The sequence below is a fragment of the Manis javanica genome, chromosome 7, assembly GCF_040802235.1.
Source record: "Manis javanica isolate MJ-LG chromosome 7, MJ_LKY, whole genome shotgun sequence".
Classification (NCBI taxonomy): domain Eukaryota; kingdom Metazoa; phylum Chordata; class Mammalia; order Pholidota; family Manidae; genus Manis; species Manis javanica.
Genome location: NC_133162.1, coordinates 37112135 through 37140073, shown reverse-complemented (window position 1 = coordinate 37140073; position 27939 = coordinate 37112135). Strand labels below are relative to the sequence as shown.

The 27939-nt window shown below is 42.4% G+C and overlaps 2 protein-coding genes across 3 annotated transcripts; both read left to right on the top strand.

Annotated features, from left to right (window-relative positions):
* The first annotated feature begins 268 nt into the window (after positions 1 to 268).
* On the top strand, positions 269 to 8013 carry IFIT2 (interferon induced protein with tetratricopeptide repeats 2). Its single transcript, XM_017650539.3, has 2 exons — positions 269 to 427; positions 4166 to 8013. Exons 1-2 carry the CDS (start codon positions 423 to 425, stop codon positions 5568 to 5570), a joined length of 1410 nt encoding a protein of 469 aa, XP_017506028.1. The 5' UTR covers positions 269 to 422; the 3' UTR covers positions 5571 to 8013.
* A 3576-nt stretch (positions 8014 to 11589) lies between these two features.
* On the top strand, positions 11590 to 23409 carry IFIT3 (interferon induced protein with tetratricopeptide repeats 3). Of its 2 annotated transcripts, XM_073240720.1 has the most exons (4): positions 11628 to 11900; positions 13813 to 13940; positions 14136 to 14276; positions 21402 to 23409. In XM_073240720.1, the coding sequence occupies exons 3-4, from the start codon at positions 14218 to 14220 to the stop codon at positions 22855 to 22857; spliced, it is 1515 nt and encodes a 504-aa protein (XP_073096821.1). In that variant the 5' UTR covers positions 11628 to 11900; positions 13813 to 13940; positions 14136 to 14217; the 3' UTR covers positions 22858 to 23409. The 2 variants fall into 2 exon arrangements, 1 of the variants encoding a protein (XP_073096821.1); XR_012133139.1 differs by lacking the exons at positions 14136 to 14276; positions 21402 to 23409 and adding an exon at positions 20634 to 21395 and having other exon boundaries at positions 11590 to 11900.
* Positions 23410 to 27939: the final 4530 nt, after the last annotated feature.

The following is a 27939-nucleotide window of genomic DNA, read 5'->3' as shown; positions in this document are numbered from 1 at the left end:
TCATATTGGTGATAAGTGTGAGCAAAGTGAAGATGGGTTAACACTGCAAAAATAAGGCAGGGTGTTTGGTAAACATATCCTTCTCTGAGCTGGGCTCCCTTGAGATCAGGGGATTTAGGACAACCAGGCAATTCACCAAGAGGAAGTTCTGACTCACAGCACCGGGGGTGGGGTGGAAGGAGTGGAACCTATCAGTTTGGCTCTTACTCAAGATTCAATTCCTCTTAGAGCCCTGCCAATTTCACTTTCTAGTTTCAATTTTTCTTGCCTAAAATCAATTGCAGGGAAACAAGGCAAAGGAATGAACCACGTGGTGCTTCCATATATAGGTCTCTTTAGCATTTGTTCAAGGCAGAGGGGGAAGATTTCTGCAGTAGCCCGGACTGCAGCCTTTCAGAACAGCCAGTACGTGCAGAGCAATCATGAGGTAAGGATTCTCCCTTGCCTCATGGGTTGAAAATGTCTAACCAGTCTTGTGGAATCCAAGTCTTAAACAGCCATGTCCCTAAAGGGCAAGTTGCTGTATTGGTTTGCTTTAGGGTTTGTTCACAGTTTTACCACGCATCTCTCTGTAGGTTGTCTTTGTTTCTTACCCCTGCGGCTTGTTTAGTCCTGAGGAAGCTGCTGAGCTGAGGTGCAGATGAGGGGGGCGGGCAGGCAGGGACAGAGATGTTTAACCGGGCAGGTGCTTCATTTAAAGGATGGGTCTGGGGGAATTGTTCCTGTAAACTATGTCTTTTTTTGGTTTCCCATTTGAAAGGATCAAGTGAGGGGCTTTTAATAAGATATCTTATTTAACAAAAGATCTCTTTTGAGCAGATATTGATAAAAATGTGCTCAGGGTAGCAGCTCCATTTCATGCTAAGGTAGATTTTACTTTTCATGTGCTCATTCATTGCAGATTTACATTAGAGCTGGTAAAATGTATTCATTCATTCAACAGAAATATTTTTTTACCCCCTAATGCTACTGATTGGCTAGACTCCTCCCATCTGAAGTGTGAACTGAAAATGGAGTGCTTGGAGAAAACAGTCCCTGTATCTAAAAGCCTCTCAGACACTAGAAACACAGATTGCTCTGGAAAGGAAGTGAAGCTCATGGGATAGGAAGGCAGCTTTCTGTTTTCTCCAGTTTGAGGGTGGGGTGGTCAGACTAGATAACTAAACCTTAGTCCTGGAAGCTTCAGAATCCATGACACCAGCCCCAGCACTTATTCCCTAGAGGACACACTGCCCTCCTTCTGTAAGTTTTCTGATCTTGCTTCTTGAAATGAGATTTTTTTTCCTACCTGACGGCAGGGGGAGGGGGAAGATTTTAGATATTTCCAGATGTCTGTTTCTAGAGTAATTCAGAATCTTTAGAAATTGCTCAATTTCTTCTTAGATTTTTAGCATGGTCTTCTCTTAGAATCTCTCCCATAATAATATGGACCAATCCAACTCTATTCTGATTTGCTTTGATTCCTTCCTTGGATCCTTTAGGCACTGTCACCAGCCACTGCCCTTTAAGACTGTGGTTCTCAAACCTGAGCATGTGTGAGAACCACCTGCCGTGCTTGTTAAAGACAGATTCAGGGGTTCAGCCCCCTACTTCAGACTGTGATTTAGTAGTTCTGGGTTAGAGGGCCAAGAATGTGCATTTCTAGCAGGCTCCTCAGTGGTACTGGTGCTGCTCCAAGGCACTGTGGTGACCGTGTGAGTTCTGAGCCTGGTGAACAGTGTCCCTGTGGCTTTGATCCAGATGGGCACCAGGGGAAGAAACTGTTGTGTAAACAGTTGGAACTTCCAGAGGCATCAGGAGTATGTCTCACAAGCCTGAATCCAGGAAGCAAGTATTTGATTTACCAGTGGAAATAAAAACCCACAATCACAGAGTGAAATTGGATGCCTTTGGAATGGCTGCTCAGAGGGATTTTACATAAGCATATATACTAAATGTCTATCCTGCAAATGCCCCATTGCCTGTATGTTTTATGTGTTGGAGATAATTTCAACTGTATTTACTCTTTCTGTTTCTTGTATAAAATTAGGAAGGAACTAAAGAATTGATGTGCTCAGTAACCTCACTGAGAAGGAAAAGAGACCAGATTGGACAGGAACTTTTCAAGGGGAGGCTGCTGCCATTACAATGCCAGATACCAATTCAGGCATTCTCCTGGTCTCCCCTCCACCCTATGTTACATCAAGACACTCAGACAACCCGGCCCTTCATTAAGATCTGTCCAGGGCTTTGAAAGGACAGAGGGTCCTTCCATGGGCAGAAACACCTACCCTCTTTCCTTTGTTTATTCCATTTGGGGTAATTAAGTCTCCATTTGTTTCAAGTAACAGAAATGAGTGGGAAGTGACTTAAAGTTTCTGGAATGTCTCCCAAGACTCAGGCACAGGACTATACCAAATCTAGGAAGACTAGATCTGGGGAGTTTGGGGGACCCAGACTGTCTTCTCCATGTGCATGTGGGTCATTCTGCAGCGTATATTACAGAATATGGTCCCCCCAACATGCACAGTGCTCTTCCTAACATGAAAACTGGCTCAAACTCCTTCACTCCCTCTTCATCCCATTTCCAGCTTCCACTTGAGTCGGGTGTCCAGCCCTGGTCCAATCACCTGAGGGGGAAGGTGTGGGAGGGGCATAGAAAGTGAAAGGGAGCAGGAAGAAAATGGGGAATACAGTTTTCCATTTGGACAAGTACTTCCAAAGTGATCCTTGCCACATTACGTGATTGCCCAGTTATCTATTAGTTGTCTGTGTTAGAATCCATAATATTTAGAATGCCAGCTCCTGAAAAAAAGGCTAATATGTGCCATGAAAAAAAACCCCACCTTTTTTTTTCAAGTGAGAAGAAGCAACATTTCAAGGACTCCAATACATAGGCCATAGGCAGTACAGAGAAACAGTTTGGAGCAATTAATAATTTTTAACCTCATCTCTAAAGTTATTCCAGATAGAGTTTTTGTTTGTGATTTCTGTTGGGTTGGTTTTATTATTTGTTTATTTAGAAGACAAACGCTGAAGGGAATGGAAAGTCCTTCCAGACAAGTTGCAAGGGCACCCTGAGAGAGAGAACGTTTCCCATAAGAAAAGATGCTAGCTGTCTTGTGAGCCTCCTCCTGTAGCAGAACTTCTAACCCTCTGTTATAAAAGCAAACCACAGGAAAGGAAAAATAAATTTTCAAAAGAAAATTAAAGCAACAAATGCAAAATTATTAATAATCAGCTCAATGAGGCAGTTAAGAACAGACACTACCAGTTGAAGAAGTAGAGGTAGGGGTTGTGGGGGGGTGAGAGAAATGATTATATTTTATTCCAAAACAAAGTTTAAGACATGGCTGACATATGTAATAATAAAGTTAACAGGTGGAATAATATAAAAGAAGGGCAACTGAGTAAAAATTTAAATTGGTTGAAAACAAAGTTTAAATGGTTAAAATGCAAAAGTTTACAGTAAGTATATAAATCCGGAATGTCAAAAATAATAAAGAGACAAGACAAAACCGATTTGATTAAAAAGTTTGGATCAACATAGAAAAGCGATTAAGGCTAGATGAAAAGCTCAAGTAATTAGACAGGAAACAGAAAGTAGTCAAGATTAAAAAAGACAATCAAGGAGAACTAAAGAATTACAAATATAGAAGATAAAATGGATTTGAATTTCAGAGGGATAACGAGATTAAAATCAGGATGGCAAAATAGTAAAAGAATAGAAGAGTAGGAAATAGGAAACTAAAATGTTCAAAATACAAAAGTAAATACTTGGTAACATGAGAGGCAGGAACCAAAGACAATTAAATAGACTTACTTGCTAAAAACTACATAAAAACAAACCTCTGCTGAAATCAGTTCCCACAAATTCGGCGGCCTCTGTAGATGCTTCAGAAGGAGAAACCAGAGAGCCAGCTATCTAACAAAAGCTGCCTTATTCATGCTCAGAGACCTGCCCACTTCCCCTCTCCCTAATTCTTCTGCTGCCCACAGTCACCCAAATTCCTGCTTCCCCATGCATTTAACACACACATCGAAATATACCAAGAAAACAGGAAATCTTTTTTGATTAGAGTGAGCACCATTTAGGAGGAGGAGAATCACATTTGCCATGCTCCCCATTTTTTGCCAGGTGAATCTGTGCCATGTCTCAAAGCATGCATCTTTTTTTCTCCCACAGTGAGACCACTAAGAGCCCCTTGGAGAGCAGCCTAAGGCAACTGAAGTGCCATTTCACCTGGAACTTGGTAACGGGAGAAAAATCCTTGGATGATTTTGAAGACAGAGTGTGCAACCAGATTGAGTTTCAGAACAGGGAATTCAAAGCCACAATGTGCAACATATTAGCCTACGTAAAACACCTCAGAGGCCAAAACGAGGTGGCCCTGGAATGTTTACGGCAAGCTGAAGAGTGGATCCAGCGAGAGCATGCTGACCAAGCAGAAATCAGAAGCCTGGTCACCTGGGGAAACTATGCCTGGGTCTACTACCACCTGGGAAGACTCTCAGAAGCTCAGACTTATGTAGACAAGGTGAAAGAAGTATGTGAAAAGTTTTCAAATCCTTACAGTATTGAGTGTCCCGAGCTTGACTGTGAAGAAGGGTGGACACGGTTAAAGTGTGGAAGAAGGCAAAATGAAAGGGCAAAGGTGTGTTTTGAGAAGGCTCTGGAAGAGAAACCCAGTGACCCAGAATTCTCCTCTGGACTGGCGATCGCCAGCTACCGTCTAGATGAACGGCCAGAGCCTCAGAACCCCATTGACACTTTGAGACAAGCCATTCGGCTGAATCCCAACAACCAGTATGTTAAAGTCCTCCTGGCTCAGAAACTTCAAAAGATGAATGAAGAAGATGAAGGAGAGAGGTTAGTTGAAGAAGCTTTGGAGAAAGCCCCCAATGCAACAGATGTGCTTCGAGGTGCAGCAAAGCTGTATCAAAGCAAAGGTGCCTTTGACAAAGCTATAGAACTGCTTAGAGAGGCTCTGGATTGCATGCCACACAATGCCTACTTGCATTACCATACTGGGTGCTCCTATAGGGCAAAAGTCCTCCAAACACTATATGATGTAAAAGATAATGATACAAATGGGAAAAGAGAGAAGTTACAGGAATTCATAAAACAAAGTGTGGATCACTTAAAGATAGCTGATGAGAACAATGGAAAATTCCCCCGTGTCTGCTCCTATCTTGCCAGCCTCTATGTGCTAGCAGATCAGTATGAAGAAGCAGAATATTACTTCCAAAAAGAATTCAGCAGAGAGCTCACTCCTATAGCCAAACAAGTGCTCCATCTGCGATATGGCAACTTCCAGCTGTTTCAAATGAAGTGTGAAGACAAGGCCATCCACCATTTTATACAGGGTGCGAAAATAAACCGGGAATCAAAGGAGAAAGAAAAGATAAAAAGCAAGCTGCAGAAAATTGCCAAAAGCAGGCTTTCTAAAAATGGAGCAGATTCTAAAGCTTTGCAGCTTTTGGCGTTTCTTCAGGAGCTGAATGGAGAACCTCAGTCAGCAGAAGAAAACTCTGAGGAGGCTTTGGACTTCGGAAGCCTCGTCTCTTCAGCATCTTTAGCTGAGGAATGAGGAATCAGGGTATGGTGCCCACAGGGCTACTGCTGGAAGGGCACTGAAACCCCTCCACCAAGCTGGTATTTACTTAACAACTGGTATGGCACAGGCATGGACTGAGACACTGGCTACAGTAATCGAGTAACTCTGCTGGGCCAAGTGTTAACAACCTGACTTGCTTGAGGAGTTCTGAGAGATGGACCAGACTTGGGGGGTACTTCCTGGGGCTTGGTAAAGGAGCTGTGACCCAAATGACCTTTTGGGAGCAGTTTGCACCATGACATTCTCTTAGTTACCTTCTGTGGGGTGATGCCTTGGGTTGATTTTTCTATGTTTATATAAAGCATCCAGATTCCTTCCATCTGTACATAATGGTCTATTTTTGCAATGTTTTTCCTTCCTTGGAGTCATTTTAGGTCCTATAAAGATTGGCCCTGTATAGACCCTAGGGTGCTGTATCTATCCAAAGGCGGGGGAACCAAAGCCTAGATAGGGCTGGGTATCCTCTCTCTCACTTCTGCCTCCCTCCCCTTTCTCCCCAGACAGTCCTCAGTCTAGACTGTCCTAAACAACATGAGTTCAGTTGTCTCATTAACTGAGGTGGAAACACAGTTTGATAAAAGCAGCAGGTCAAATCTGGAAGGAACATATGTCGGAGAATCCATGGAGTCAGGCAGTCTGCAATACAGCATATGAAGAATAAATAAGGGGATCCTGTACAATATTCTAGAGAGCAAAATAATACATTTTTATACAAGTTGTATGGGAAAATAAATGTAGGGGTGCAGAAAGAGTAGGCCAAAAGAGAGAGAGAGTGAGAGAGGAATGCTGGTTGTAATCATAGGGAGAAAATGTTGTTTTCTTAGCCACTATTATGAAAAGTTCTTTGTAAGATGAAGATGTTTTCTTAAAAAATGCCAGGTTCAACATGATAAGCAGCAGAACAGGGGAATCATTTGGTGGCTAAGGACCTAGTGAAGGGTCATGGGAAATGACCTCAATAATGGAGCTCTTCCCCACACCCATTCAGATATGTTAGGTGATATAAAACGTCAGTGAAGCATGAAAATCTTCAGGGGAACCACAAAACTCATGGCATGCTTGGGTCACTTAGAATTTTCTAGGTAGATCCTGAATGGCTTGTGGCATCAGTATTTATGAACCAAAGCAGTCAGCAGACCTAGCATGAGACCATTGGTCAACGTCTGGGAAGCAAAATATTTGCCTGTGGGAATTAAACTTAAATAGTGGTTACCGGGGCCTGGGAGATGGGAGAATCGCAGAAATGTTTAAGGGTGCAAGCTTGCAACCAGTAAAGAAATAAATCCTGGAGAGCTAATACAGTGCATAGTGAATACAGACCACAATACTGTGTTATAATCAAACTTGCTAAGATACTAGAGCTTAATTTTTCCCACCACAAAAAAGAAATGATAATTACATGATGTGTAGAGGAGCGCTACTGCTGCAGTGGCAATCCTAATCACAATATGTAAGTGTATCAAACCAACACGTTGTACACCTTAAATCTACAAAATGTTGTATGTCAAATATATTCAGTCAGTTTATGTTAACATTTTTCATAAGCAATTGAAACATTATATAAAATTCAAGTTTTTTTAAATCAAAAATTCCAACTGTAACAACAGTTTTCACGTTATTTTCTATATTAAAAATAGTGTATGCTTGAGATCATCAGTAGGCATAGCACAGATTCTGAAAAAAGTCATAGATTACATTAATAAATAACTTAGATGTGATGGAACAAAAGGGGGTATTCTGTTTTTTCTGAAATCTTGGTGTACCTTATGTCTTCCAGACTCAGCTTCTGAAAAATCAAGTTATGCTGGGTATGAGCCGGATCCATTTAACTCAGACTGGCCTAACATCATAACCATTGAATAGGACATATTTTTCCCACCTCCTTAAGAATCCAGGGCTTCCACTTACAGCCTGACTCCCACACCAGGCACCCGCATGTACAAACACCCGGCCCCTACAGTGACGGGGGGGGGGGGGGGGTGCTGCCCTACTCTCTGTTAAATATTGGTGACATCTTGTGTTCCATCCACATTCTCTCTCCTTTCTGAACTCTGTCAGGAGAAATAAGGAAGTGACACTGATTCTGTTTTATGGCCCAACTTGGAGGCAATCTAAAGAGCATATTGGAGAGTTTTTGCTATTAAGTAAAGAATAGAAAGCATTTTTTAAAATACAAATTTCTTCTTTTAAAATGCAAAGCCCTGTAGCATGTATAGTGTGGGTTGGGGGGGCACGGGGATGGCTGTGCAACACAGAGAAGACAAGTAGTGATTTTACAGCATCTTACTATGTTGATGGACAGTGACTGAACGGGGATGTGGGGGGGACTTGGTGAAGGGGGGAGCCTAGTAAACATAATATCCTTCATGTAATTGTAGATTAATGATATCAAAATAAAATTTTTAAAAAATGCAAAGGCCTGAAGTCTCTCTTGTTTTTCAAGAACTTCTGATGGAAAAAATACAGTTCACACCAGCTATAAAAGGCAAACTTATTCTACTGGACTGAATTAGACAAGCATACATCTCAGAGAACAGGTGAGCTACTCTGAGTAACTCATAAAAAGATCTGGCACCCGGGGAGGAAAACCAGGAATGTTCAGAGGGGAAGGTGAGAGGGGAGGCACACTGACCTTGAGAGAGGACCACTAGCCATCAGCGGAGAAGGTACACCACATGCACATAAGCTGCCCTTGCATCATGCCACCAAAACTCTTGCTGCAACAGGCCCCTGAAAGAAAAAAGGTGGGAAGGGTAAGGAAGAGACGTATGACATATTACACACAACATTCAGTAAAGGACTAAAAGCTACCAGAAATTATTGGAAAACAATAAAGAAAACTGTGCATGTAGCTCATGTTTCCTGAAATTCCCTGGCTCTTAACCACATCTCTCAGTGCAGGACATCTGACTTGCTCAAATTCCCAGGTAAATAACAAACCCCCAGTAGGTGTCTCCAAGGTGTTGACGAGCAAATCTCTTGCAATTCTCTAAGCACACCTGCCGTCTGTGTCGCTCCAGCACCCACGCCCACCAGTGGCCCCTGCCACAAAGCTGCTTCAGTGCATGTCAGCACTCCCTGCAGCGGCCGCCACCCTGAGAGGGCACTATCCCTGTCGACGATGTTCTCAAGTGTGTGAGTGCCCGCCCAGGAAGGAGTGAGGACTTTCCCTCATCCCTGTCTGTGTTCCAAGCAGTAAGGATTATTTCCCAGCCTCAGAATCCTCAGTGAAAAAGTCATCATTTTTGGTGGATTTGTCCAGAGACCTCAAACACGGTGCCTGGGGGGCAGCAGACCTTGAGTCATGCTTCAGTTTCACCTTTCTTCCCACCTGTCAATTGGCTGGCACGACCGGTGTCCAGCACCATTGGAAGCATGGACATGTTAAAATTCTGAAGATAAACACAAGTAAGACTGTTAGGATCCCTACCATATGCAGCGTCAACCCTGGATGCCAATCTGGGAAATGTGGGTCCCTACTGCAGACCATATGCTCCTGTTTCCTTCCTTCCTCCACCACTTCTCCTATCATCTATTCTGGGGAAGGGAGTGACTTGGTTTGACTAATGCGTAATTTTCTTACGATTTACAATGCAGCTGCAACATTGCTAATAATCTACACCTTCTTAGGAGGTTGCAAGGAGGGAAATGGACTAAATAATATAAGGAGGTACAGCAGCTATAGAAAACAGTTTGGCAGTTCCTCAAAAGGTTAAACATAGTTACCACACAACCCAGCAATTCCATTCCGAGGTATATACCCAAGAGAAATGAAAATATATATTCATATAAGCATGTACATGAATGTTTGTAGTAGCTTTATTCATAATAGCCCAAAAGTAGAGCCATCAACTGATAAATTGATATATTAAATAAGGTATATCCATACAGTGGAATATTATTTGGCAATACAAATAAATGAGGTACTTGCTGACAAGATACAACCTTAAAAACATTATGCTAAATGAAAGAAGCCAGTCACAAAAGCTCACATATTGTATGATTCTATTTATACAGTGTCCAGAGTAAGCAAATATATATATATATATATATATATATATATATATATATATATGGAAAGTGGATTAGTGGTGACCTAGGGCTGGTGTGGATGGGAGGGCTGGTGTGGATGGGAGGACTGGGAGGGGACAGCAAAGAGGTGTGGGGATTTCATTTTGAGTAATGAGAATGCTTTAAAAAAAAATACAGAACCATTGGTGATGGCTTTACAGCTCTGTAAAATGCTGACAGCTATTGAATTGTACACTTTAAGTGGGTGAATTGTATGGTATGTGAATTATATTTCAATATACTCTTAAAGAAAGAATGAGAACTCGTGTTTCAAAAGTTTTTCTTTTGTCACTTCTATTTTTAACCTCTAAGTTTGTTTTCATTGTATTGTACCCTTTTTATTACTAGCATTTTAAATACTGTCATTGCTTTTGCATGCAATAGCTGTGTGGAGAAATTCTGTATTCTGTTTTCTGAGCACACTATAGGTATGAAAATCTGGTCCCATGTGATTGTATTTCTAAATACCCGTACCCAGGAAAATTCATGAGCAAATTGGCCCAAAGGAAGAGTCCAAATACAGAAGAAAAATTGACTTAATGTGTAAGTCTAAATCTACATGTGTACAAGTTTAAGAGTACTATGAATTTCTTGATATGCAAGATGTTATTTAATGTCATCATATGCCACTGTTGCAAATACTGTACTAATTCACTAGTACTTCTTGAGGCAGGAATTTGAGCAAGAGAAGCAAAAAAATGGGCAGCTTAATGCTACTGTAATAGATAATAGCTCTTCATTACGTAACTCTCCTGCGTTCAGGGAGAGGAAGGCTTTGACCAGATCAGTACATTGGCCTTTTCTCTGATCCAACCACTTCTGCTGCTCAGATCCTCTCTGCCCTCCAAAGCAGTGATGGCCTCGAAAATCAGCACCTCACAACACAGAAGCCTTCACAATGCAATTTCCTTTTGCTTTGAGCAAAGAAGGCAAAAGACAGAGACACATTTTCCTTGGGCTGGATGTTTAGGGTTTCCAGTCTCCCTAGGCCAGCACTAAGCACTGGATTCTGAGTAACAGAGATGCCGTGTGTTCCTTCAAAAATTAACATTTTGTGTCTATGATACGTGGGCCCCCCTAAAGCACAGGCCTCTCTTACCTGGGCCTGTGAGTGGGATTTATACCTTCCGTAGTATCACAAGTATTTATACCTTTATAAAGGTATGTCACTTTATTACTACCTAGATAACAAATTGTTAAGTAAGACAATCAGAAGTACAGACTTGGAAATAACAGTAATCTCTGATCTGGAAGTATCTTATGATCACTCCTGTTGTTGGAAAAACCATGCCAGCTTTTTTTTTATATGAGAGTCTCTGCTTTCTGCAGTTTCAGAACGGAGGGAGCCTTTCTCCTATCTGACAATTCCTTCACCATTAAATCAGCTGTGAGAACTTTACTCCCTAGGTTTTTATGGATATTTACATCATGGCTAGGAAGTTCTATAAAAATGAGAAAAAGTCACAATAATATCACTCCTTCTTCAGAGCTCAAAGCATAAATATATAAATTTATCAGCCAGCCATTAAACAATATTATATATGTTACTTTTTCCCATTTTACAGCTGGGAAGAGTCAATGATTACCTTAGACCTCAGAGGTCTGAACTGCTCAGGGTTCACCCTGGGGCTTGGCTTGCCAAATTTAGTGTGGAGCAAAAAGGAAATTCAGGCTGAGCAGTTTGACTCACTGATAATCCCACAGCTAGTCAAATGAACACACAGAATTAAATCCAGGTCTCTGACTACAAATTGTCTCCCACAGGTAAATTTACGGGGAGAAACTACTTTTTACAAGATATTTCTTTCACATCATGGGGTCCCAGAAACCCCTGCATCAGACTTTATTAAAAATGCAGTTTCTGGGGACTCACCCTAATTTACGGTCAGACTCCTGGGAGAGCTTTCACATTCTCTCAAACTGCTTCAGTCATTTTTAACAACACTGTTCGACTGAGTCATTGCAGAACTCAACCTTAAGTTTTCTCTGCCTCTTCCCGATCTGAAATTAGTTTCACTTTCCAGTTCCTCTTCCCTTTCACAAAGGCGAGCAGTCAGAAACGGGAGAGAGCATCAGCTGATGCCTTCCTTGCCCCACCACCCCCTTGCCTTTTGCAAAGCTCCTTCAGAATTTACTGGAGGCTGACCAGGAGGATATCCGGAGAATGAATCAGCTTGGACTCCATTTTCTCAGAACAGAAGAGAAGCAGATTGCGGTCCTGAGATCAGCGAGGTAAGAATGTGTAAGCACCCTTGATCTTGAATGCAAATCGTAAACTGACCTTTTCCGGTGCCAGCAAGTTCCTCAGTCCTGTTGCTTATGGATTAAATGCGCCTTTGTCGGGATGGGCTATTTTAATTCCTGTGGCTTTTTCTGGTGTACACAGACTACGTCAATTTTTGGAGCTGCTCACTGAGTGGGGCTGGGAGCCAGAAGTGAGGATGAGAGGAGGCTTGGCGGGAGTGGTTAGATCCACTCAAGCACAGAGTTTGCTGATTTAGAGTTAGAATTACCCTTGATGAGTGTCCTGTTGTTTCCTTTGAAAGGGCTGAGAGGCTTTTTTCTTGTCATTTTAAAAGGAAGCATTTCTTTTCAGCAGATATTATTAAAGAAAGAATTGGTAGTACAAACCCAAATCATGTTAAGGGGAGTTTTGCCCTGAAACATTTGATCACTTCAAAATGGGAAGTGGAAGAAACAATTCTTACTGATTTTTTTTTCTATTTCTTATAGAAAAACAAAACCCAGATCTTAAGAGTTTTCTTTATTGCTCTGATGAGAGCTGGGGAGCAGCAAAAAGTAATTTCTCTTCAAAACACAATGATCTAATCTACTTTTGAATACTAATCAAATCTCTAGTGATGGAAAGCAGGTCACAGGTAGTCTGGGGATGCACAGGGTGGGGCAGAGCTTGGTGTAAACAAAGGTGCACCAGGGAATCCCTGGGTGTAATACAAACAGTCAAATAAAGAGATCCTGGTGGTGGTTACATGGGTTACATTCATTCAAACTATACACTTAAAAAGGGTGCATTTTATTCTATGAGGTATAATCTTGGTAAACTTGATTTTAAAAAATCTGTATTAATAGCCAAGATATAGAAGCAACCTAAGTATCCATGAGTAGGTGAATGGATAAAGAAGATGTGGTACATATACACAATGGAATATTATTCAGCCATAAAAAGAAAACAGATCCTACCATTTGCAATAACATGGATGGAGCTGGAGGGTATTATGCTTAGTGAAATCAATCAGGTGGAGAAAGACAAATACCAAATGATTTCCCTCATTTATGGAGTATAACAACAAAGCAAAACTGAAGGAACAAAACAGCAGCAGACTCACAGACTCCAAGAAGGGACTAGTGGTTACCAAAGGGGAGGTGCTGGGGGGGAGCGGGATGAGGGGAGGGAGAAGGGGAGTAAGGGTCATTATGATTGGTACACATAATGTAGGAGGGTCATGGGGAAGACAGTGTAGCACAGAGAAGACAAGTAGTGACTATAGCATCTTACTATGCTGATGGACAGTGACTGCAATGGGGTGTTTGTGGGGGGACTTGATAATATAGGTGAATGTTGAAACTACAATGTTGCTCATGTGAAACCTTCAGAAGATTGTGTATCAATGAGACCTTAATTAAAAAGAAATCCATATAAACCTGCTCAAGTTATTCCATCAAATACAGCCTCAGAAAAGATAGAGCTGAGAGAAAAAGAAGCCTTTCCCCTCAAACACCTATGGGGAGGGATTGAGGGATTGCTTGCCTGGGGAGGGAGGATCCCAGTGATTACTCAGGGAGTGAGGAAAAGTAAATGGGAAACTGCTTTTCAAAATCCCCCCAGAACAGTGCTTCTCAATATGTGGGACAGGCCCTCCTGCAACAGCATTTCCAGGGCGCTTGTAAAAAGGCAGATTCTGGAGCCCGGGCCCGCCCCTAGACTGCATCAGAGCCTCTGGGAGCAGCGCCCATAGTGTGTAAGGTGTCTGCCACACCTTTATGCAAACTTTCACTCACAGTGTTGGGATTTGTGTAGAACATTCCCAGGAAGAGTGAGTGAGCTCAGAGCTCACATAGTTTCAGTTTCTCAACTGGCATCTTGATAGCACTGGATCGGTTTCATTTTCCTGTTCTGTTTCAGAAAAGACCTCAACTAAGGGCTAGTATCCTGGAGGGAAGCCTCTTCCACATTTGCTCCTGATCCACAACAGAGAACAAAGTCAGCCCGGACACCGGCTTTCAGGACTGCAGGGAAACAGCCATCATGAGGTAAATATACCCTGCTTTTCTTATAGGGAGTTGAGAATTTCTTTCAGATCCTGTTCTTGCAGGTGACTTCTGGAATTAGGCTGACTCTGTGTTTGCTTATGAATTAAAGACACATTGATCTAATTCAATCACAAATCAATCTTACCAATTCATGCATTTTTTTTTTCCCTGTGGCTCTTTCTGATTTATGGTCAGGCAGCCCAAGGACTCTGAAGGAAGGGCTCCCAGCAGAGCAGGAACTGGCAGCTAGGAAGCGACATGAGCTTGTGGAAAGAGCATGCTCAGATCCTTTCACACAAAATCTGGTCAATGGGGCCTGGAGGATAGTTACTGGAGGTACTGGTCCCTTTTGAGTTTCTTGTACTTGTAAAGACTAAATCAGAGGTCTGTGAGTTTTATGTGGCTGTTGTTATTTTAAAAGCATGCTTATTTCTCAGCAAACGTGCTCATGACTAATTCAGCACTCCAAAACTCTAACTCATAATGAGGTTGCTTTTACCTTGAAATGTGCTCTTCAGAACTAAGGAATGTATCTACCTGAGGCTCTTACTGATCTGCTAGACCTCTTCTGTGAACTATGAACAGGGAGAAAGTGTTGCAGAGCCTCAAACTGTGCTGCAGATTCTCCATATCATAACCAGCCTGAATGAAAAGGCCCTGCATTCTGCAATCCAGACTGAGTAGGTCAGAAATAAGGCCTATAAAAGAAAAATACATATGTAAAGGTGACCACAGGTACTTTATATACACACTAAATGTTCCTTGCATTGTATGTGTGTCAATGTGAGTGGAGAAAAGCCAAAGGGCATGGGGAGAGGGAGGGTGGGGAGGATGCTGGAATACAGCAAGGCTTGCCTATTTAAGGGATGTTTTGCATATGAGAAACTGGCAATTGGAAATCACTACCAAAAAGTTAAGCCTTCTTGGAGCCTTGCTACTCACCACGTGGTCTGAGTCCAACATCTCCTGGGATGTTTATAAAGGCAGCATCCCAGACCTACTGAATCTGGATCTTTGCTTTAACAAGATCCTCCAGGGTCTGGGTCCATGTGCATTAAAGTGTGAGAAGCTCTACTCTGTAGAGTTTGTTGGCTCAGTTTTTGAAATTTTTGAAGTTTGGGGTTGTGCCCTTTCTGACCAACTTACAGGGCATGAGGTTGGCCTGTCCCTTCATGTAGTTCAAGCTCAGCATGACCAGAGCACCAGTGGTACAAGCTCCCTGACAACTCCTACTTTTACCATTTAAATAGTCCTCTTACTGAAAATTTCAAGATTCTATTCTAGCAATGGCTTTGATGAGGCCCTGGAAGGACATGAGGCATCTACTCTGGTGTCTGTGGGCAGCACCAATAGGCTCTTATCATCCAGGCAGGTGAGCCAGAGAAGGAAGACAGACTGTACATGGGTCGATTCTGGGTATTTCTTAAGGGCTAGCAGTGCTGGTTTTATCGGCCTTGGTCAGTGGAACCTGCAGCTTGAAGCCATGAGAAATCTCTTCCTGAGACAAAGGGGCTCCCACAGCCCCAGTGTTGGCTACTAGACACAGAATCTCCCGGCAGAAGAGCACTCAGGGCCCATGCTTCCCCCGACAGTAGGCATTCTCAGTTAGAAGTGACGCAGCCATCTCCTCCCTGCTTGCTTGTCTTCCCTTTAAACATCTGAATTGCATTACTATTCAGTAATTTATTAAATATTAAACATATATATATAAGGAGCATTTAGAGCAACTTTCAAAACACATGAGATAAATCAGTAAGTGAGGAAACCTTGGCAAATGGAGTATTGTTTTTTAACAAGGCAATAATATTTTTACATTTTATTAAGTTAAAATTATCTTCAAACATTTTGTTTCAATTTACTCAGTTAAATATGTTAACATTATCATAAATATGTCAATTAACATACCATAAATATGTAGTAAAATCTGAAGGGGCAAAAAAGCAAAGTATTTCAGGTACATAACCTATATAGTAGAAACAGTAAAAAGAATTACTAAGATAATTGTTTTTTGTATTTCAACTGTATTGAGGTACAATTGACATATAACATTGTAAGATTTTTAGCATACACTGTAGTGATTTGATGACACATCCATTGTAAAAGGATTCCCCTCATCTGGTTAATTAATAATCTACCACCTCACATAGTATTTCTTTTAATGAGAAATTTTGCAAATTTAAAATTTAGCAAATTTCAATCATACAGCATAGTGTTATCAACAGTCAGTGTGTTTTCATTAAATCCTCAGGACTTACTCGTCCTAGAGCTGGAAGTCTGTGCCCTTTCACCAGCCTCCCTACTTCCTCCCTACCTTGCCCTGTCAACCACCTCTCTACTCTGTTTCCAAGAGTTTGCCTTTAATTTTCTTCTTAGATTCTACTTGTAAGTGGTATTATGCAGTATTTGTCTTTGCCTAGCTTATTTCACCTAGCATAATGTCCTGAAGGTCCAGCCATGCTGACAATGACAACATATCCTTGTCTTTTATGGCTAAATACTGATCAGAAAAGATACTCGATATGATTTCAAGCTTCTTAAATTTTATTAAGACTTAGTTTGTGGTCTAACATATGATCTGTCCTGGAGAATGTTCCACGTGTGCTTTAGAAGAATGTGTATCCTGCTGCTGTTGGATGGCATGCTCTGTAAACGCCTCAATTCATTTGGCCTACTGTGTTGTTTAAGTCCAGTGTTTCTTCATTGATTTCCTGTCTGGATAATCTATCCACCATTGAAGTATTGAAGTCCCCTACTATTAATTGCTCTCTTTCTCCCTTCAGATCTATTAATATATGCTTTATATATTTAGGTGCTCGTATGTAGGGTGCATAAATATTTACAAATATTATATCATCTTGTTGGATTGATCCCCCTTTACCAATATATAAAGACTTTCTTTGCCTCTTATTACAGTCTGGTTTAGTCTATTTTGTCAAATATAAGTACAGCTACTCCTGCTTCTTTTTATTTGCTTGGAATACTTTTTTCCAACCCCTCACTTTCAGTCTGTGTGTGTCCTTAAAGCTGAAGGCAGCATGTAGTTTGGCCCTATTTTTTATCCATTAAGCCATGCTGTGTCTTGATTGGAGAATTTAGTCCATAGATGTTTAAAGTAATTATTGGTAGTTATAGACTTACTATTACCACTTTGTTAATTATTTCCTAGTTGTCTTATACTTCCTTTGTTCCTTTCTTCTTTTCTTACCCTCTTCCTTGGGATTTGATGATATTCTGCAGTGATATGCTTAGATTCCTTTCTCTTTCTCTTTTGCGTATCTATTACTGGTTTTTGCTCTGTGATTACCATGACACTTATATAAAACATATTTGTAAAAGTCTATTTTAAGCTGATAACTTAGGTTCAAATACATACTAAAATTCTACCATTATACCTTTTTACTCTCTCCTCTACCCACATTTTGTTTTAGATGTCACAATTTATGTATTTTTTTTACCTTGGATTTACATTAATTTTTATAGTTATTGTTTTTTCTTTTAACTTATATCTTTTAATCATTAGACTAGATATGTAAGCAATTTACCTGCCAAGGCAATAGTATTTAAAGGCAAACCTGGCTCTGGGCTTTCTGTTTCTTCTTATCCAGATCTCTGGACTCCCAGTCTAGTATACTTTGTTCCGAATCTTACTTCCAGGAGAGATCAAGTATCAAATACCTAATCAAACTGGAAATCTATGGAGGAAAGCTTAAGAAAAATCACTGAATTCTAATTTTCAGCAGGTTTTATAATCATGAAGCCAAATCCAAAGTTGGCTAGATTCATGAATAAACTGTTCAGCCTTACCATAGATTTCTTAGCATGGCCAGCTCTAGCATAGGTAAAGGGGTGGTATGGATGGAATGTCCCCAAGAGTTCCATCCTTGGGGCTCTCTCGTAGGCTCCAGAATGTAAGTGAGCTTTTCTGCTTGCCCTTCCTTCCTTGAGCAAGTGACATCTCCTGAGGCCTATCTATGACAGCGTTGGAATATGTTTCATCTTGGAGAGAGAATCTTTATCAGTAAGTGCTTAAATATTTAGTTTGGCAAGCTCCCTCGGGCTTACTGGTATGTCCAAGCCTGCACCACTGCCACAGGGTTGGGGGGAAGAGACAGAGCCATCAAACTGTCCAGGTGGTTTCTGTGTTTTTTTTAAGCAAAAAGATCCAAAGTCACCTATCTTTCTATAGGCTCACTGAGAAATTCAGCTATTATTTCCAGGTCCCTATACAGCTAGAAAACTGTAGACACATTCTATTGATCTGAAACCCACACTTCCCTCCCTCTCTCTAAACTTCTCTAAACTTCCTAGTTGACAATCAACAAAGTTAACTAAAGCTGAAACACTGAAATGCTTTTATTATGCTTTAGTTATATGCAGTTATAAAGAGAGATATGTTCCATGGTTATCTTTATAACTATTTATTGTCTAATAATTGCTAACCTGAGTTCCTTCATATAGGGAAGCCAGAATTGTGAGGTAAAGCCAAATTGGAAAACCCTAGAATGGAGAGGAGAAACATTGTGTGTATTGTGGTGATCTAGCCAGGGACCAAAACAACAAAAAAGACTGCCAAGAAAAGAGGCAGACATATAAAAAGGGTATCTACATAGACAGCAGCTTCCTGTTGGTCCCTCCCTGCTTCTGACCCACAGATAAGGGAGGAGATGCGATGAGTTATTGAAGACCTGAAAGGACCAGCCAAGGGGACTCAAGGAGTGACAGCGCAAGAGTGGTGCTGAGAGGGCATCTCATATTTATTGATCAAATGGTTGTTAACAACAATAAAATTCTGTATAGGAAACTCAATACACAATCATTAATCAACCCCAACTCTCAACAGTCTCCAATCTTCTGAAGCATAATGAACAAGTCTTACATGGTGAACAGTGCAAGGGCACTCATATCACAGAAACTGTTTCTGTTTTGATCACGAATCATGAACTATAAAAAATCAAGTCAGATATGATTATTCATTTGATTTTTAGACTTTATATGTGAAGCCCACAGCTTCCCCCCTTCCCTTGTCTTGAGTCCTTTGCCTCTACATCTCTCCCTATAGAGCATTTCATGTGCAGTCACACTGGGTCAGCAATGACATAGATGAGCATTGCTGGAGAGAGATGGAAAGTGGATCACAGCGTTTGTGGCAATGGTGTGTGGGTCAGGGCTGGTCTTTAGTCAACTGCAAATAGTCAGTGATCCTCATAGAGCAAAACGTATTTTGACAATTTAAAGAACTTCCCCTTTTTACTGAGATTACATTCTTCTCACTTCTTTGATGATAATAAAAATGCTTCCTTTATCTCTTTTTTTTTTATGAAATGTGCAGGTGACAGGAGATAGTTGGTGTCTTTAGGATGAACTTTCTCTCTGTAACTTGTATTGCCAAATAAGTAGGCAGCTCTATTTAGTTCATAACTTTTTTTTCTGAAATTGTGCTAGTCTGTGAAATCCAAAAACATGGACAATACTGAGTTTAAATGATCTCTGAACATCTTTTCCAATCTCATGGTGCCAAGCATCTACTGGCAAAAAAGGAGGAGCACGAACTCAGAAAATCATACCCCAAGCCCCAGGCAAATACAGGTGTGAGAACACACTTTGAGAACTTAGGTAACTTATTTATCTAAACAAGGCAACTTCTAACTACAAAACGCAAATTTGTCTATTTTGTTTGCTTGTTTCTCCAGCTTATTTTCTCTGGGGATCTGGCCCATGTCAGGGAGACTGCCTCAATCAGACTGAAACCAAATTTCCATAGTCTGTGTGTGATGGGAGGGAGGTGGTAGAGAAGATGAAGGGGAAAAGGATAAATCACACAGCATATAAGGATAAATCACATCCTTGGGCTTTTGTTTCTTTGCATGGCTCCTTCTAACCAGAACTGTGAGCTCCTGGGGGTAGAGTGGGTCAGGATCATCTTTATTTTTCCAGCAACCTGCAAAATTAACAAAGTGCCATGAAGACAGTAATCTGGTAAAGGGCCACTGGATAGCTAAGCTAACCTTACCCAAAATGTGCAAGGACTGGGCCCTGACTTTGTAGCTGAGCAGGACAAGAGAGGTCCCGTTTCTGTCACCACAATGTTTTCCTCTCACCTGTTTGCCTCACCTCTTGCACACCTGCTCACATAGGGGAAGGTGTGCTCCACAGGCTCCTGCACAGACCATAGCTCTAGAAAGGTGAATCTAGGAACCAAGAGGAAAGTGCCTCCTCTTCTGCCTGGGAACAATTAGGTAGGTGTATTAGAATTCTCCAGAGATACCAGTAGGATATATATATACATACACACGCACACACTGCTAATTAGTGTCAGGCCCAACCCATGAAGCCTGGGGTGAGGCAACAGGCCTTTGCCGAAGGCCGTTGTTGCAGGCTCTTTGGGGTTTTTGCTGGCCAAAAAGGAAACTATTTGGGGCACTACAGTGGAGGAAATTCAGTCAGCTACTCACAGAGCTCAGATTTCTTCAGCTTTTCGTCGAAGGTCACTGTGGGATGAACTCCCTGCTGAAGAATTCTTGGCTGTCTGCTCCTTGGCTCTGCCTTGCATTGCAGATACCAACTGCTCGCAGTTTAAGAGCAGGTACAAGTGGTGGGCTCACAACGTTCAAGCTCGACTGTTTTTTTGTTACTTTGTACACTTTTCAGTGTGGAACAAAACTGGATCATTAGCTTTATCTTTGTTTCTTGCAGGAAACAAAGATCCAGCGAGAGCACGCTGACCATCCTTTATACAACTGGGCATATTTTGGTTTTCCTCATTGAGAATTTTAACCTCCTGTGTACTGTTTTTACAGTAATGTGTAAACATTGATTTTTATCTGCTTTTTACTGTACCTTCTGGGTCAAATTTTTTATACTGCCTGTATTTGTTAAAATAAAGATTCTCACCTGATGTTGGTTAAATATATATATATATGTGTATATATATATATATGTACACACATATGTATTTAAAGAAAATATGCACATATATATTCAGAATGAGAGAAATTTATTATGTGGAATTGGCTCGCATGATTACAGAGGCTGAGACACCCTATGATCTGCTGTCTGCAAATTGTAGTCCCAGGAAAGCCAATGGTATTAGCTGCAGTCTAAGTCCAAAGGCCCGAGAGCCAGGAGTGCTGATGCTGTAAGTCCCCATCTGAACTCGGGAGGAGAAGACCAATGTCCCAGCCCAGGCAGCCAGGCAGAGAGAAGAAATTCACCCTTCCTCCATCTTTTCATTCTACTTAGGCCATTTACAGACCGGGTGATACCCATCCACATGGGGGAGGGCAATCTGCTTTATTTGGGTTACTGATTCAAATGCTAATCTCTTCTGGGAACACCCACAGATATGCCCAGAACTAATGTTAACTAGATATCCAGCACCCACACAAGATTAACCTGTAATTGCATCACAGGGTGCCATCCGTAGCAGGCGCACATCAGTGACCATGTCCATTTTCTCCACAGCAAAGTCAGCAAGAGTTCTCTGGACAAAATCCTTCCAAAGCTGAAGTGCCATTTCACATGGAACTTATTTAAGGGAGAAAGTATCTCACATGATCTAGAAGATAGAGTGTGTAACCAGATTGAATTTTTAAATACTGAGTTCAAAGCTACAATGTACAACTTGTTGGCCTACGTAAAACACCTTAGAGGCCAAAATGAGGCAGCCCTGGAATGCTTAGGGCAAGCTGAAGAGTTGATCCAGCGAGAGCACAGTGGCCCAGCAGAAATCAGGAGCCTGGTCACCTGGGGAAACTATGCCTGGATCTACTACCACCTGGGCAGACTCTCAGAAGCTCAGACTTATGCAGACAAGGTGAAACAAGTATGTGAGAAGTTTTCAAATCCTTACAGTATTGAGTGTCCTGAGCTAGACTGTGAAGAAGGGTGGACACGGTTAAAGTGTGGAGAAAGGCAAAATGAAAGGGCGAAGGTGTGTTTTGAGAAGGCTCTGGAAGAGAAACCTGATGACCCAGAATTCTCCTCTGGACTGGCGATCGCGATGTACTGTCTGGATAAAAAACCACAGAACCAGTTCTCAGTCAAGGTTCTGAAACAGGCTATTGAGTTGAGTCCTAACAATGAGTATATCAAAGTTCTCTTGGCCCTGAAATTGCAGAAGATGAATGAAAAGGCTGAAGGGGAGCAGTTGGTTGCAGAGGCCCTGGAGAAAGCACCTTGCCAAACAGATGTCCTTTGCAGTGCAGCCAAATTTTACAAAAGAAAAGGTGATTTAGACAAAGCTATTGAACTGTTTTTAAAGGCACTGGAATCCTTACCAAACAATGGCTACCTTCATTACCAGATCGCGTATTGCTATAAGGCAAAAGTCAAACAGATTCAGAATACAGGAGAATTGGAAACAAGTGGGCATAGAGAAAAAATTGAAGGACTAAGAAAATGTGCTGTGGGTTATTTGACTAAAGCTATTGAAAAGGGCCTAGATCCTCTGAGTGTACATCCTGATCTCATTGGGCTCTTGGAAACAGAAGAAAATCGTCAGATAGTAATAGATAGTAAGGAGCTCCCTAGCACTGAGAGGCAACAACTCTATCAGCGCTCTTCCATCTTTCGGGAATACTGTGAGAAGTCGGAAGACACTGCTGTCCAACATTATTCAGAGGGTTTGCCCATAACCACAGTATCAACTGAGAAGGAAAAGATGAAATACCAACTACAGAACATAGGTGAAAATCAGCTTCCACGAAATGCACCAAATTCTTGGTATCTCCAAGGATTAATCCACAAGCTGAATGGAGATCTGCTACAAGCAGCCAAATGTTATGAGAAGGCATTGGGCCATGTACTAAGGAACAGCCCATCAGGCATAGGCAGCCTTTTCCTGTCAGCGTCTGAGCTTGAAGAAGGCAGTGAGGAAATGGGTCAGGATGCAGAGCTCTGCTCTCGGAGAACTCCCTGAACCCTGAGCTGAAACTGAGAGGAGGGAAATGAACTGTCAGGGAGCCTGGAATGGTGGTCATGCTGGGGAGGTGGGTTGGAAGGCAGAAGTTCCCCTATCTGATCTCATTGAACAAAGTAGTCGTGCTTACTGCTTTAAGGAACATTTTAGAGAGTTGTTTTCTCATATCTGGCTCCTTTGTCCATACCAGCCACACAGAGTTCTCTAGTCTGTAGGTCTTATAACAAATCACTAGTAGAAGTACTGCTTCCAGCCTGCATGATACTGATTAGTTCTCAGTTTGCATTCAGTTCACCAGATATTCCCTATTTCTGCCCTTCTTGCCAAGGATCATAAGAGGTGACAGTCTACCAAGAATCTCATGTCCTTTACCCCATTACTATCTAGACTTCTGGGCCTCTTGGGAGACTAGCTTTTGACTAACCCTGGAATATTCCTTATGTCCTGCCCTTGGCTTTAGCCATGTATTTATATGTATTCTTGATAGTGATACTACCATAAACATGTATTCTTGATAGTAATGCTACAATAAATTTAAAAATGTCAACTCAGGATAGAATTGTGTGATTTGCATGTGTGACTAAGAGTACTATTAATTCCCAAAGTTTCTCTTGCTAGGGATTGGCTGGGGTCTTTGGTTTTTGGGGAAAGGGAAGAGTAATTGCTACGGCCATACCATGTTATTCTCAACATGCCCGTTTTAGCTCCTCTTGGGAGCTAAAACTCATCCGGTAGCCAGCTCCTTCCTGGGCTTATGGGAACCATCTCATTCCAGCAAGGGGGCCTCAGCTCCCAGTTAGCAGCTGCAGCTGCCGATCAGGCTTGCCATGTGCCCGGGAATCCTGGGCAATCGTCTTCCCTACAGAGGAAGGGGCAGCAGTAGTAGGCTGGCCACAGAGACCAATAGCTTCACCCTCCAGGAAGAATGAACATACTCAAGTATTCTCCTTCCAGCTGGGGAAATCCCCAGGGGCTGTTCATACTGTGCAACCAAGAGGTGCACTGAGAGCCCAATCAACCTCTACTCACTGTAAAGCTGCACTTGTATGTTTTTCTCATGATAGTGCCTGATTGTCTGCGTGCAAGGAACATTGTTATGCACCAGATCCCAGACATGACAGAGGGACTGACATTCCCATCTAATTTGTGAGTGTAGAGCCAGAAATTTGCCTCTTTCCTCATGTAGCAGGGGAATCCTAGAAAGCTGCTGCTTAATAAACTACATTGGCTGTAGGCACAGCCGACTTTGGTGAGGTGCTCCCTATCCCCTAGTTATCTGCTGGCTCTGGCAAGGGTGGGAGAGCCACCAGATACCCAGCAGGGAATTCCTGTCTGCTGACCAGCCTTGGCCTGGAGCAGCAGTCTCTTGTGACCAGTTCCAGAGGGCAGGCTAGGCCCCTGTAAAGGGTATTACTATGGCCAGGCCCCTGTAAGGGATATTACTATGGAAAGCAAAATTGAAAGCCTGGTTGACGTGGAAGGGCAGCCTGGGGAGAAGGTGAGGACTTGCCACGTCTTACCCTCAACAATGGCTACAGTTCTTACTAGCAGTAGGTAGGTGAGGAACTACCTGTCTATATGCAAACCCACATGCTCAAAGATACAAAGATTTTGAATACTAGTGGTTATGGGGGAGACTGGAGACTTCCTATGCAGATACCCTAACAGGGGTACCACGTCCCATCTCCAGAAAATACACACAGCTGACTCATGAAGGCTCATGGATACCACCCACCCCTGTCCCTTCATGTTTAGTGTCCCCATCTACCCTCCACATGGTCTGGAGGCTGCCCAGAAGTTAGAGTTTACTGCTTCTGACCTACATAGGCTGTGATTTATTTTGCTGCCTGGACACTTATTGAAAAGATGCCTCTGCATCTATAATCTCTCCTTGTCTGAGGGAATACTCCCAATCTGCACTTACTGGTATGTGACTGTGATCTCACACCATTCTGCCTCTGGAGACTCAAAAGAAATCACATAAATTGCTGGTTTTCACAGTCATTCAGTCCACTCCTTCTTACTGCCTGGGCCCATTCCTTGCCTTACCCAGTTAGTAAGCTGGGGGGACATGGAGCTTCCAGACCAATTATGTATTACCTCCACCCAGACTGTCACCAGTGTCTACAGGGCAGGCTTGACTAGTGACCACACAGAATGTCCTCAGCAGATGCGAGGCCTGTTCACCAATAAGGTAATTGGAGGACGTGGGCAAATCTCTGCAGAAGAAGCCAGGGACTCCCCCCTCAAGCATATCAGCTCCAGGGAGGCAGGCACTCAATCTCCTTTGCTCGCATCTCAAAAACCAGTGCCCGGAATAAACTAGACACTCAAAAAAATGTGAGGAATAACGGAACATATTGTCTCCATTCCAAAAGTATGACACTGCCATTACCTTCAACTCAGGGATCACCCCTCCCAGATAACTTCTTTGAACCCTAGGGGAGGATGCTGGGAAGATTAAAGAGTGAGTGTCCAAAGCTACAAAAGATTAACAATAAAACAATAAGCAGTTTATGGGTTGGCTTCTGAACTGTGTTCCAGGATCTGTGCTCAGCCCATTACTAGCATCTAAAACCAGTGGGGAAGGTATGAGACTAAAACCAAGGGAAAGGTTTAGCAACTTGTCCAAGGCCACAGAGCTAGAAGGAGGAATGGCTGGAATTCAAATCCATAGCTGTATGAACCAAGCCACCCTGCTCCTGTGCATTTCTGCGCATTCTGACGTGGTTTGTCCTGATTCTGTTGGCACAAGCCAGAGGCTTCAGGCTCTACCTTAAGGGTAGTTCAAGCCCCTGGATTCTACCAGAATCCTTCCTTATCACTTATTCCACTTAATCCAAACTGTGCCTCCCCCATAACGACTCCTGTGTGTGATTCCTGAATGTTCTGGCTTCCCATTTTACTCCTCCTTCCCACTGCTTTTTGTAATCTAATGTCAAATTTTAAAATTCAGCTTGAGATAGCAAATTCACAGCACTCTGACAATAGTAATGCTCCTCAAGATACACTCAAAAGAATTCAGAACAACAGTCCTTCAAAACCACCAGCATCTGACACAGTGAGTTCCATTTTATGGAAGTCAGGCCTGGACAATAAGGATTTCTTAAACTCATGGGGAATACTCTCCTTGGACTTAAAGTTTTCCTTTGCAGTCCATTTTTGATTCATCCTCATAGGAGACTGGATAGGCTGGAGAGAGAGCCACACTCAGCCACCCTTGGCTGGTCTCTTCACCTGTGCTCCACTCATTATCATTTCCTGACAGCCTGCCACATTGTTTTTCCAATGAGAATTCTAAGAAGTTGGCATCAGGAGTCCCTAAGATGTCCCCTGGGTGTGCTGATTCACTAAAGGACTCAAAGGACTCAACACATAGTCAGGTTCATGGTTAAGATTTATCACAACAAAAGCATACACAACAAAATCAGCACAGAGAAAAGGAGCATGGGTGGAGTCCAACGAAAACCAGGCGCAGGTTCTCAGGGAGTACCTGCCCCAGCAGAGTCACACAGGAGGCGCTTCCTTCATCTAGCCTCAGGCTGTCACAACACCCGGGCAGCTAGAGAGAGGCTTAGTGCCCAGGGGCTCTATTGGGAACTTATCACACAGGTACCCTCTGCCTGGCACACACCAAAAATCCAGACTTTGGGAAGGAAAGCAGGCATCAGTCTTAATCACATCATTTGTACAAACAGCTTAGGCCCAGTAAACCACCTTAACAGTTTAGGGAATGGTAGGAACCCTCCAAGAGTTCACGTTTCCAGATGTCAGCCAATGGCCAACAGGCAGGTTTTTCTAGGGATCACAGTCATAGGCCTGATACGTTAACCTTTTTCTGCACAGTCCATCCCCTCGGTCCTTAGCCAAGACGTCTTTACGGCAACAGTATTTTCAGAAGGATCCCATGTGGATGGGTGCGATCCTGTAATATGGACTTCAGGCATGCCCTTTAGGAATCCTGAATTTAGCCAACTTAAATAAATGCTATTAGTTACAAAGGTTTATCTTGGAAGTCCTGGTGGCTTCCTTCTTAAGTTTCTGTATTAACCATTTTTTTCTGGTGGCATAGGCTGACTCTGGCCAGGAAGCTCAAGCTGCCCTGGCTGCCTTCCGGGCTGCATCATCATGATCATCAGGTACATAGATAAGAAGAACAATCCCAGAAGACATGCACGATATCCCTGGACACAGAGTTTATCATTGTTCAGGCACCCGCGCAGGACACACCGTAGGCAGTGTGTATTCACAGGCTCTCCCTGTGTGGCCTGCCACTGTGTTGCCTCCTGCCCTAGGATTCCCAGCCCAGCGCAAAAAACTCAGCTGAGTCCTTGGTTTCAGAAGGACTACGTAACAGTTCCAAACTCTTGTTCATCCACGACACCAGTTCATTGGCCTCATGAGTAAAGGCAACACCTGAGGTTTTCTGGTAGAAAGTTCAGGAGCTGGCCCCACGCCTGCTCCCCATTGCTGTCTGTGTGCGCATGGCCCCAGTAGTCTGAACTCAAAGCCCTGGCAGAGGCGTGGAGTGGCAGCCCGGGGCGATCCCCTTCAGAGAGGAAAGAAAGTTTCCAGGAACAGTTCTGAGAAGCAAAGATTATCAGTGCCTCCTCCCTCCTCTTTGCCTCCCCAGGTGCTAGGTTTTTGCTTTTCTTCGTTGCTGCAAATCAAAGTATCCCACTCAGCAATCATAACTTTACATTTTTAAAAAATTATCCCCTACCCTCATCTAGACCTTTCAACTGGAAAGGCTATATGCAAGAGGGATAAAAGTGTTTTCACAGGAACCTGTTTTTATACAACCTAACCAGAAAGAGGGACATCACGTTCAGGAATGGGCCAGGACAAAATACTGAATTTCAAAAAATTTTCAAAATAGAATGACGTAACTCCACACCCCTTTTATCTTGATCATTTATACGGCGAGTCTAGACAAGATGAGCCCTTTTCTGGGGTGACTTGCATTTAACAGTTATGTGTTAAATGTGTTAAATAAGGTATGTGTATTAGCACAAAGGTGAGGGACATGGACTGGGGTTATTCATCCATTCCAGACAGATTGCACCTATTTGGAAAAGCTGA

Coding starts and splice junctions, on each gene's coding strand:
- IFIT3 (XM_073240720.1), top strand. CDS start 14,218: ATGCTCAGATCCTTTCACACAAAATCTGGTCAATGGGGCCTGGAGGAT. Junction 14,277..21,401: donor CTGGAGGATAGTTACTGGAG/GTACTGGTCCCT, acceptor TTTTCTCCACAG/CAAAGTCAGCAAGAGTTCTC.